General features: G+C 36.8%; 1 protein-coding gene across 1 annotated transcript in view; it reads right to left on the reverse strand.

The window, feature by feature from the left end:
* Positions 1-12,125, reverse strand: part of LARS1 (leucyl-tRNA synthetase 1) — a 91,453-nt gene that overhangs the window by 4,331 nt on the left and 74,997 nt on the right. The window contains exons 26-31 of the mRNA XM_003404580.4: positions 11,745-11,885; positions 11,391-11,501; positions 9,103-9,213; positions 4,368-4,472; positions 2,333-2,428; positions 662-794 (exon numbers count right to left, since the gene is read on the reverse strand). Of these exons, the coding sequence (XP_003404628.1) occupies positions 662-794; positions 2,333-2,428; positions 4,368-4,472; positions 9,103-9,213; positions 11,391-11,501; positions 11,745-11,885 (697 nt within the window). The remainder of the gene's footprint in view (positions 1-661; positions 795-2,332; positions 2,429-4,367; positions 4,473-9,102; positions 9,214-11,390; positions 11,502-11,744; positions 11,886-12,125) is intronic.

The raw sequence follows: 12,125 nt of genomic DNA on the forward strand, positions 1-12,125 counted from the left end.
CATGGCAGACACTCAGTGAGTTTTACTTTGTCTCTCGTCCTTCCCCAAAAACAGGCCCAGCTGGGCAGGTTAGTTCTGGAATACTATGGGTATGTGTCCCTTAATTCTGAACACCTGCAAACAGAGAAGTTGCTTATTGCAATTTTAAAGCTAGATAGCCAAGCCACTAAAAAAGAGCTAGATGGAGCCTTAGAGAAATATCTAATCCAATGTCTTCAATTTTTCTAAAAGAGAAATCAGTTTAAACCATCATGCAGGGGTGGATTAACCAGTAAGCACAGTATGCACCAGCTTACAGTAAGCGAGGTATACGCAGCTTAATTGTGCTTACTTACTAACTCTGTAGAGCACAATTTCACCTGGGTTTCAGAGACGTGGTGAAACCCAGATGAAACTGTTCTCTACAGATTAGTAAGTAAGCACAAGTACCTTGCTGATTGAGTAATGCATTCCTGGTGACATGGCAAAATCACAAAGCTACTTAGTCAAAGGATCTCAGAGAGAATACAGGTTTCCCGATTCTGTGCCCAATACTCTTTCCACAACATTACATAGCTGTCCCTAAGTAAGCTGGTTACTTTTCTTTCTCCCCTCTGCTTAGAACTCATCAAATCCATAAGCTACTGTATTGCCAAATGTGGGTTTCAGGGAAACCATTTACCTTTGATTCCTCGGTCCATTTTCATTAAACGCCTGATTATGGAATCGCCGTTATCTCCTTGCCTGATTTCAATTTTGGTTGAGAAGTGGCCATTGGACGGCTGAGGATTCACTAGGGAGACCAACACACCAGGCTAGGAAAATAAAGAGAAAGTGATTGTTAAAGGAAATCAAACTGGAACACTGCCGAGGGAGGGGAGAATCTTGTCACGTTTTTAATGCCCACAGAAAGACAAATGGGCTAGCTCTAATGCTGGTATCTGAAAATCATGACCAAGGGATACTTAAGTATGAAAAAAAGATTTACGAGCTCATGCTTACAACCAAATGCTTAGGTAAAAAGGACTATGACTATGTATCAGTAGAGACGGTAGACAATAACAATAATTACATTTTCTCATTCATAACCACCATCATTTATTGAATTTCTCCTATGTACCAGACATTGTACTAAGCACTTCATAGACATTATTTCTATACCCTGGGAGGTAGTTCTTTTGGGCCTCTTTTCACAGATGAAAAGCTGAGAACAAGAAAGATAAAGCAAGCAGCCAAGGTCATACAATAAGTGTCAGGGCCAGGATTTAACCCAGTTCTATACCATACTGCCTCCCACTTTAAAGAAGCTATCCAGTCAAGGACCTTGCTAGTTATTTAAGTAGAAAAAGGCAACTGAGTCTTGTAACTAACAGTAGCCTAACAGAATACTTGAAAGTGGCTTGAAATAAACCTATTTGTGTAGAGAACACTATTTCATATACCTACCTCCATGGCCCAAATAACTGCACTTTTAAAAACAACCAAAAAAAACCCCACTGCTGTTGAGGCAATTCTGGCTCACAGCGACCCTATAGGGCAGAATAGAACTGCTCCATAGGGTTTCCAAGGCTGTAAATCTTTACAGAAGCACACCTTAATAAATATTTGATTAGGTAATGAGAGTATTCATTACAAAATGATAAATTCAGGTGGTCTCCAAGATTATCTCATTCAAAGTAGACTTTTTCTGTTAGCTGGGTTTTCGTTTAAATGTGGTAAAAGGAACAGAATGTAGCCAAGTCCTCTTTTATCAAGGAGAACAGTTTATGAACCCTCACAAATGCAGACCACTGGACTTGGCCAAATATTACCATTCTAAAGGAGTTCTTAGAGAGTAAATAAATACAATTTCTAACTCAAACCCTATTTCTCTTCATCAATAATGGCCTGGAAAAAAAAAAAAAAAAAGCACTTGCAGCATAACTTAACATGGCACATCAATCTGATTTATACCAGAAACCAAAAAAAATGAATAACAATCCAACGAAGACTCACTTAAACTTTGAATGTTCCTTTCCATTGTTTAAAAAAATTTTACATTTCAATTTCCACTGTATTTTTCTTTAATAAAAACCAGGTTTTGAAAATCGTATTTTTAAAATCCCAAAATAACATCTGATGCTATCCATAATAGTGAAGTAAGGAAAAGTGGGTGCTGCCCCAACCAGGGAAAAGGAGGCCTCAAATCCAGCACTATTTCTAACAAACTATGTGGCCTGGGACAAACCAATCGTTTCAGCTCTCTGGACCTCATTTCCCTTCATCTTTGAAATGATGGGTTTGGATGTAATGATCTCTAAGGTCTCTTCTAGCTCTAAAAATGCAATGATTCAGAAAGATTCTTTCAACTTACTTCTGTTCTAAAAACATTAAGTGGTTTCCCAGGACAGCAGTCTTCTCTGACTTTATCTTCTGCTTCAGAGGCAAACTTAACTTCTATGTGCTCTAGCTAAATAAAAAAAAAAAAAAATAGAGGGGGAAAAAACAGAAGTCATTAGTATCACTTAATAAGATTGAAATTAATCATCACCTCATTTCACCAAAGACCAAAACCAGGTTCTCCATTTAACATGAAATGGTCTGTGCAATTTTATTTTCCATATAAACATTAAACGAAATCTGTAATTATTTCTTAACACTGATCTTAGATGCCTCACAGTATTGTTATTTATACTGTGTTATACAGTAGTGTTTACCATTTTCTATAATGAAACCTGGCATCTATCTACCATATAAGAGAAAATGAAAATTGGCCTAAAAGATTTCAACTTAAATAAATGAGAGAAGAGCTCAGAAACTTAGCATTTGGAAATAAAAGAATCACTTACTTGACTTGTACAACGTCAACTTTATCTGATTCAGTATTATTGTATATGCCCGAATATAAGATGACCCTAAATATAAAGTGTGTTACCATTTTCCCAGAAGAGTTTTTTGACCTACACGAACATTGAGAGATACCTATAAACTGTCTTCTAATAATCTTTAATCTATTAATTTCATTATTAAATCATTTAAAATTATATTACATAAAATGTGAAATGTTTCTTCCACTCCCATATTTCATAAAACAATTTTATTCAAACTCTAAACCTGTTTTTTTTTTTTTTTTTACTTTAGTGTCTTCATTGCCATTAGAGGTACTTTTTGAGCCCTCTAACACAGTTTTCTAGAGCTACTTATCTTTCCTTTTGCCTAAGTTGTTTGAAAGACGGCATTTTTAGAATCTATATATGAAGCTATGACTGATGCAGGAGGAAGGGATAGACAGAACCTCACAGATATATGAAAGCTACTAGTAATGTTGTAGTTTTTGAGCTGAGTAGCAAATTCGTGGAAGTTCACTACATTATTAGTTAAAAAGGAAAAAAAAAGGGGAGGTGAGGGGCAAGCATTAACCAATGATAGTACATCAAAACCAGAGATTATAATTAATCCAATTCTATGAATCCAAAGCCTAAAAGGGAAAAAAAGAAATTCAGAGTGTCTAACAATACAAGAGATTTTCAAAGTATACGAATATAAAGTTTCTCTTTGTTTCTTTTCTTAAAACCATTCCCTAGCTTTTTTTTTTCTAGCTTTATAATACATTTGTATTTAAGAAGCTGAGATTCCTTCCCTGTTGATTCTTTTTTTTTTTCAATATTTTATTGTGATTTTGGAGAAAATTTACATGGCAAATTTGGTGCTCATTTAACAATTTCTACACATATTATTCAGTGACATTGGTTACATTTTTCACAATGTGTCACTATTCTCATTATCTCCATTCTGGTTGTTCTGTTTCCATTAATCTAGCTTCCTTGTCCCTCCTTACCTTCTCACTTTTGGTCAAGGGTAAATGCTAAGCCTCATTTAGATGACTGTTTAGAGGAACACAGTGCTCACAGGTGATACTATTTATTTTATGAGCCCCTCTATCTTTTGGCTGATAGGTGACCACCAGGAGTGGTTTGGGTTTCAAGTTTAAAAGGTATCCCAGGGCAACAGTCTCAGGGTTCCTCTAGTCGCTACTGGTCCAGGAAGTCTGGTCTTTTTCAGGAATTTGAGTTTTGTTCCACATTTTTCTCCCATTCTATTCAGAGCCATGTACTGTGTCCCTGGTCAGAATCTCCTCATTTTCTTAAGCATAATTTGGAGGGGAAACCCAGGCATAATATAGTTAGTCTTTTATATATAGGATAGTTAATAAATGAAATAAGATGACAGACCATTTTTTATTCCTGCAACTTCTATATCCACACCATTCCCTTTCCTTCCAAAAATATATTTGACTGATATATTTAGCAACAGTTCTAAACATGGAAGAAAAAGTTTATTATAAAACAAAGGAACTACATTATGGTTGACTACAGTTTACTAAATGTTACAACCCCTGACCCCCTTACCTCAAGAGAATTGGTCAGGTAGACTATATTCTCCATAAGCACTGCTTGTTCATCAAATTCCAATTGTAAATCAAGTACTCGAGGTCCTACCTTCTCCAGATTTTCCTAACAGCCAAAATGGTTTTGAAAAACAAAATGACATTAAGGATATTTAGAAAAGAATATATTTCCTTCAAAGCAATCATTATTTTCTCAAGTGATAAAATCTCCAAAGTTGAACTGTTTAAGGAAAGGCCTGGACTCTTGGTTTCCCTCATCTATGTTTGCTTGTTAATTAAATTACTAGACCATGGTAATTATCATATAAAGTATAAGATGAAGAAAGTAATGAAAGACTGGAAGGCACAGGTTTTCAGATTTATAAAATAAATACATTTCTATCAGTTTATTTAGACTGATAATATTCATTTTGATAAGGAATCAAAAAATGTGTGAAAATATCTCCTTAGGCAATTTTTAAAATTAAAATTTTGACATACCACCTTTTTAAAGCTATCTCAGAAAATACTGAATAACAACAAAACAAAAAACTCCAAGAGATATTTCTGCCAAAACAGAAAAGATAAAAAGTCATATTGCTATTGTTGTTAGGTGCCACCGAGTCAGTTCTGACTCAGCAACCCTATGTACAACAGAACGAAACACTGCCTGTTCCTGTACCATGCTCACAATCATTGTTATGGTTGAGCCCATTGCTGCAGCCACTGTGTCTATCTTAGTCATTTAGTGCTGCTGTAACAGAAATACCACAAGTGGATGGCTTTAACAAAGAGAAATTTATTTTCTCACAGTCTAGTAGGTTACAAGCACAAATTCAGGGTGTCAGCTCCAGGGGACAGCTTTCTCTCTCTGTTGGCTCTGGAGGAAGGTCCTTGTCCTCAATCTTCCCCTGGTCGAGGAGCTTCTCAGGCGCAGGGACCCCGTGTCCAAAGGATGCACTCTGCTCCTGGTGCTGCTTTCTTGGTGGTATGAGGTCCCCAACTCTCTGCTTGCTTTCCTGTCATCTCTTGAGAGATAAAAGGTGGTACAGGCCATATCCCAGGGAAACTCCCTCCATATTGGATCAGGAAGGTGACCTGAGTAAGGGTGGTGTTACAATCCCACCCTAATCCTCTTAACATAAAACTATAACCACAAAGTGGAGGACAACCCCACAGTACTGTGAATCATGGCCTAACTAAGTTGGTACAGATTTCTGGGGGGCATAATTCAATCCATGACAGTGTCAATCCATCACAAGGAGGGTCTTTCTCTTTTCCGCTAACCCTGTACTTTACCAAGCATGATGTCCTTTCCCAGGGACCGATCATGTCCAAAGTACATGAGACAAGTCCCACCATCCTTGCTTCTAAAGAAGCATTCTGGTTGTACTTCTTCCAAGACAGATTTGTTCATTCTTTTGGCAGTTCATGGTATATTCAACATTCTTCGCCAACACCACAATTCAAAGGCGTCAATTCTTCTTTGGTCTTCCTTATTCATTGTCCAGCTTTCACATGCATATGATGCGATTGAAAATACCATGGCTTGGGTCAGGCACACCTTAGTCTTTAAGGTGACAGACATCCTCGCTTTTCAACACTTTGAAGAGGTCCCTTGCACCAGATTTACCCAATGCAATGAGTCTATTGATTCCCTGACTGCTGCTTCCATGGGTGTTGATTGTGGATCCAAGTAAAATGAAATCCTTGACAACTTCAATCTTTTCTTCGTTTATCATAATGCTGCTTATTGGTCCAGTTGTGAGGATTTTTGTTTCCTTTATGTTGAGGTGTAATCCATACTGAAGGCTGTGGTCTCTGATCTTCATCAGTAAGTGCTTCAAGTCCTCTTCACTTTCAGCAAGGAAGACTGTGCCATCTGCATATCTCAGGTTGTTAATGAGTCTTCCTCCAATTCTGATGCCCCATTCTTCTTCATATAGTCCAGCTTCTCAGGTTATTTGCTCAGTATTCAGACTGAATAGGTATGGTGAAAGGATGCAACCTTGATGCGCACCTTTCCTGACTTTAAACCACACATTATCCCCTTGTTCTGTCCAAACAACTGTGTCTTGATCTATGTAAAGGTTCCTCATGAGCATAATTAAGTATTCTGGAATTCCCATTCTTTGCAATGTTATCCATAATTTGTTATGATCCACACAGTCGAATGCCTTTGCATAGTCAATAAAACACAGGTAAACATCCTTCTGGTGTTCTCTGGTTTCAGCTAGGATCCATCTGACATCAGCAATGATATTCCTGGTTCCATATCCTCTTCTGAATCCGGCCCGAATTTCTGGCAGCTCCCTGTTGACATACTGCTGCAGCCACTTTTGAATGATCTTCAGCAATATTTTGCTTGCGTGTGTGACATTAATGATATTGTTCATAATTTCTGCATTCCGTTGGATCCCCTTTCTTTGGAATAGGCATAAATATGGATCTCTTTCAGTCAGTTGGCCAGGTAGCTGCCTTCCAAATTTCTTGGTATAGACAAGTGAGCACTTCCAGCACTGCATCTGTTTGTTGAAACATCTCAATTGATGTTCCCTCAATTCCTGGAGCCTTGTTTTTCGCCAACGCCTTCAGTGCAGTTTGGACGCCTTCCTTCAGTACGGTTCCTGATCATATGTTACCTCTTGAAATGGTTGAACTTGGATAATCTTACAGCATACAAAAAACAATTTTTTCATTCTTAATTTTCTTGACTATAATATTTGTAGCTCAAAATGTAGTCTTACAGATCTAAATTCATATGTACAGGTGTAGCTTACCACCTGGAACATGTGGCACTTACATGGAGATGACTTGATATTATTCATTGTTTATCATCCAAGTTCTGTTCGTCTTCCCATGGAAAAGTGCTAAAGTGCTAGAAAGCCATTCCTCTTTCCAGTTTTATTAATCACTTTCAAAATTTTTAAGCTCACTTACTTACGTGCAAATCATCAATGTTACCTTTTTAAAAATTACCGTTCTATCAGTCTGATACTGGTTCTTTTAATTTAAATGAGGTCCTAAAGACACCAACTCTTGAACTTATTCATCTAAATATATATGTACATATATTGTTGTTGCTGTTAGGTGTTGTCAAGTCGGTTCCAACTCCTATCAGCCTCATATACAACAGAACAAAACACTGCCCAATCTTACACCACCCTCATAATGGTTGTTACGTTTGAGTCCACTATTGCAGTCTCATCGAAGGTCTTAAGTGCTTCAGTAAGTGCTTCAAATCCACTTCACTTTCAGCAAGCAAGGTTGTGTCACCTGTATATCACAGGTTATTAATGAGTCCTCCCCAATCCTGATGCCTTGTTCTTCTTCATATAGTACAGCTTCTCAGATTATCTGCTCAGCATACAGACTAATATGTACATATATACATATATACTTATATATTATGTGTGTGTATATTAAATACATATATATGAAGTCCTTGGGTGGAGCAAGTGGTTAAGCTCTCCACTACTAGCCAAAAGGTTGGCGGATCAAATGCACCCAGAGGCACCTCGGAAGAGAGGCCTGGTGATCTGCTTCCAAAAGGTCATAGCCTTGAAAACCCGATGGAGCAATTCTACTCTGCACATGTGAAGTCATCATGAATCAGAATCGATTCGATGGCAACTAACGTGTGTGTGTGTGTGTATACATACATCCATACGTATATATAAAATACTACTTTTCAAATCAGTTTCACTGAATTCTCTTAAACCATGTTAACAAAATTAACTGCCTTTGCAACCACCAATGGTATATTTTGCTAGATACACGTATTGACGATGGATCTAGCATTCTGACCAACAGTACCATCTGAGTGGGGAATGAACGAACTATGAGCACCCTAGCAAACATATTATAACTTGATTGGTGTAGGTTAACCCAGGATTCTTAATCATTTGTGAAACTTCATATGCCCTGTGGTTCAGACAGTTGACTTCGGTCTAAAAGGATTAAAAGACATTCCTAAGAATATCGATCTACTCCAATTCTGAACAAGCTAAGAGTTCTGGTCTCCATCAGGTATCTGCAGCCATGGAAGGTTCTGAATTAACCTAAAGTAAAACAATAACCACCGTGTGCCTAGCAGGCTTGAAAACACATTTTTATATTTTTTACATTTTTTAAGAAATGTACTGAGCCTACTTCTTGATAGGCACTATTTAAGTACTTTAAGTGAATTACTTAATTTACCGCTCACTGCACTCCTAAAAAGTAGGTTAATATCCTCATCTTATAGATGAAGAAAACTTCTGAGGGCCAGAGAATTTAAATGAAACTACTAAACATTCTACAAGACTCAGGACAACCCCTTACAATGAAGAATTTATCTGGTCCAAAATGTTAAAAGAGCCACTGTCTAACCACTATAAACAACCACTTAACCTATTAAGTTAAACCTATACAAATGTAAAATCTTGTTTCCAAAAACAGGATTGAATAAAAACATTCTAATGTAAGCCAAAAGAATATGCTTCTTCTCAAGTTGAAAAGAAGGTAGAACATGAAGGAAATCATTTAGTGTAGCAATTCTAAACCCATTTATCTTCCACAATCCCTGTTTTCACATACTCAGCAATGCCACAGATAAACCCAAAATCTGACTGATCGTTTCTCACAAGCACTGATTGAAAAGTGCTAATTTAGCAGATTTTTGAAGGAAGGCTGTGCCCAGAGCTTTTCCCCTTCATTCTATTGTCCCATCTAACCATTACTCATGTGATCACACCTAAACCATGACCACAGCTTACCTTAATCATGGCAACAAAAGGCATCACTTTCTTCATGTATTTCTTCAATTCTGGCAAATTGGCTAGTTCACTAGCAATGACTTTGTTATCAGGCAATTTTCCACCGTTGGCCTAAAAATGGGGGAGGAAGGGAATAAATATTTTAAAGGTAATGCAGGTCAGTAGATATGCCTATCGGACATCTGCCAGGCATAGAATGATGGCCTCTAACCATTGTCAGAGAACAGCAGAAGAGTGTGCAGCCTCAAGCAGCAGGTTGAGGTGAAAGCTGAATGAACAATACAGAGGGAGACTCTATTTCATCTAAATTCAGAGGACATGTTTTTTAGGGCAAAGGAGAAAAACAGGTGTTCTGTGCTGAATATTTAGTCTTTCCTCACAATAATGGCACCTCCAGAATTGTAACTTTAGATCCTACCTGGTAAGAAATTCAAATGGTCTTACAAAGATCTTGTTTTCTAACTTCTAAAGTATTTCATTAATCATATTAACATGAAAAAATATACAGCTATCATACAAAATTATATAATATCTGCTTTTGAACACTTTCTTATAAATTATTAGCACAAATGGAAAATTATCCTTAGTTACCAACCTGTTACTAACAGTATCATTTCTAGCTACTCAAAAATGACTATATCACATATCACTAATATGCATATCCTACTACATGTGCTGGCTGGGGTTTTAATTCATTCCTGCAAACATCAACAGTCCCCTTCTATAGAGTGAGAAATAACGCAAGCTGTGTTTTCAGAGTTTGGAGTGACTTATTTTCTCCTTTATTGTAAAAACATACCATCAAAGCTAACGGTTGGGAATGAATCTAAATGAAAAGTAATATATACTAAGATTTCAAATAATCCATTGACTTTCAATTCCAATCTTTACCAAAGTAAATGGAAAAAACATTCCACTTGTCAATGGGTTGCTCTGAAAACATATGAAAGAAAATGGAAAGGATAGAAAACACTCCTTTTCCTTCTATCAGCAAAAAGGTGCCACATTCAACATGAAAATACTCTTAGTTATAAACTTTTTTTTTAGTTCCTCTGGATGAAAACAAAAATTTGAAAGGAAGCTAATCATTCCAAATAATGTCAAAACATGATTTTGTTTTGAAACTATATGATATCTAGTCAATGAATACTAAACAAGAACATAAGCTCTAAAATAACAGAAGTGATGCATTTTTTTTTTAACACCTGAGACATTTGGTTCTTCCCTGAAATACTGACATGAGTATGCGGGCCACTGAGGCACAATTTCATTCTTCTGTCCAACAAAGCAGCTCTTACCCCTTTACTTACCATAATTTGAAATCTGCAAGCAAATTTTAGTGGCTACCTTCTATTTCTATTACACACAATCAAAGGAGGAGGTAGTTCTCCACAAAAAGAGATTCACGAGGAACACAAAAACACTTGTTCTTCTCTTTCCATCAAGTTTTACAAATGTAAAAGCAATTTTATGAGTTTTTCTTAATCAATCCTGAGAACTACAAAAAATATTGAGGCAAAAATTCAATAAAGTCTGGAAAATCAAAGCAAAGGATTTTTTTCTCTATGTCATCACTTTATGCTTTGGCCACTATCCCCATTTTCTCTCCCTCTTTCTCTTTTTTAAATGCACCTTAATGGCTTGTGTCCGCCAATAACTATTTTAATAACCTGAAAAAAAAAGCCAAAATTCCATAATATACTTTGTTTCCATATTTTGAATGTGAAAGAAAAAAGGCAGGTGAATTTTCCTCTTTAGGAAAACCTAAAACTCAGATTAAATATTGAGTTTCCTTTAAATAGAGCTACCTTATTTAATAGCTGTTTACCTAACAGAACCATAACCATCACTGAGCTCTTTGCTTTAAGTAATTACCAAACTGAACTTTTCTTTTAATGTACTCAAGAGCCAAGCTTTAATTTTTTTCAAACATAAGGTTAAGACTTCATGAATTCCAGTGTTCAAGTCACAACAAATTCAAAAGGCAAAATCAGTCCTTTTGCTTCATAATTTTAACCACGCATATGAAAAGCTCTATATCTTTTAATTACATACAACTATATTCAGTATATAGTTATGAGAAAGCTCTAGAAACAGTGAAAAAGCTGCAGCTTTTCACTTGGCACTCATTTAAGAGAGACCAAGGGTAACAAAGAACACTTTTTGCCTACAGGTAATTAAACAGAATGGTCTTCCTTCTACCATCCATTGCCAACATGCTAAAAACAAAAACAAAACAGGCAAGAGACAACAATGCTGTAGGGGGAAAGTTCTATTGAGAGCATCACCTCAAAGTGTTTGCGTAGAACTGACAGGGTGGTACGTTGCCAAGGTGGATAGTCTTTTGCCACATAAATGGTGCAATGTGAAGGCCTCTGTTGCAGCTGGTTGTCAGTCTTCTACAGTGCAGGACAAAAGGAGAAAATATTTGATCACTTTAATTTAAACCAAAAAAGAAAAAAACCCTCCCCCTACATACAACACTACTCCTTTAGCATTAAAACACGCATATACTGTAGAACTGTACTGGCAGTGAAGACAGCACTACACACTTTCATGAAAGCCTTAATTTTCATTACTGTCAAAATGCTACTTGACCAGTACTAAAGGAATGACTTTTCTTTTTTGTAAAACGTCTTTACCTTCCCTCTAGCTGGCATTATATAGTTTTTGAGTCGTAGTCTAACGTCATGTGCTACTTCCATGAGATACTGAGAGGAACGTATCAAGGCTTCATCCACAGGACCCGCCACAGGCCATGAAGCCTTCATAATTGAGCCAGGCTTAAAAAAAAAAAACAGGTGGCTGAGATCAGACAACACAATCATTTTGTGATTCTTGTTGTAGCTTCATACCAAGGCTACCATCTGCAACTGTGTGCTCCAAGTTCAAACCTAACTACACATCAACACACTTCTACAGCCCCTGATCTAATGTTCCCTAGAATTCAAGCTGTGAAGTCTGACTCCACATTCTTAATTAGCATCCATTTGTACAAGCATATTAATACCCACACACATATG

The sequence above is a fragment of the Loxodonta africana genome, chromosome 2 (assembly GCF_030014295.1).
Source record: "Loxodonta africana isolate mLoxAfr1 chromosome 2, mLoxAfr1.hap2, whole genome shotgun sequence".
In the NCBI taxonomy this organism is placed as follows: Eukaryota; Metazoa; Chordata; class Mammalia; order Proboscidea; family Elephantidae; genus Loxodonta; species Loxodonta africana.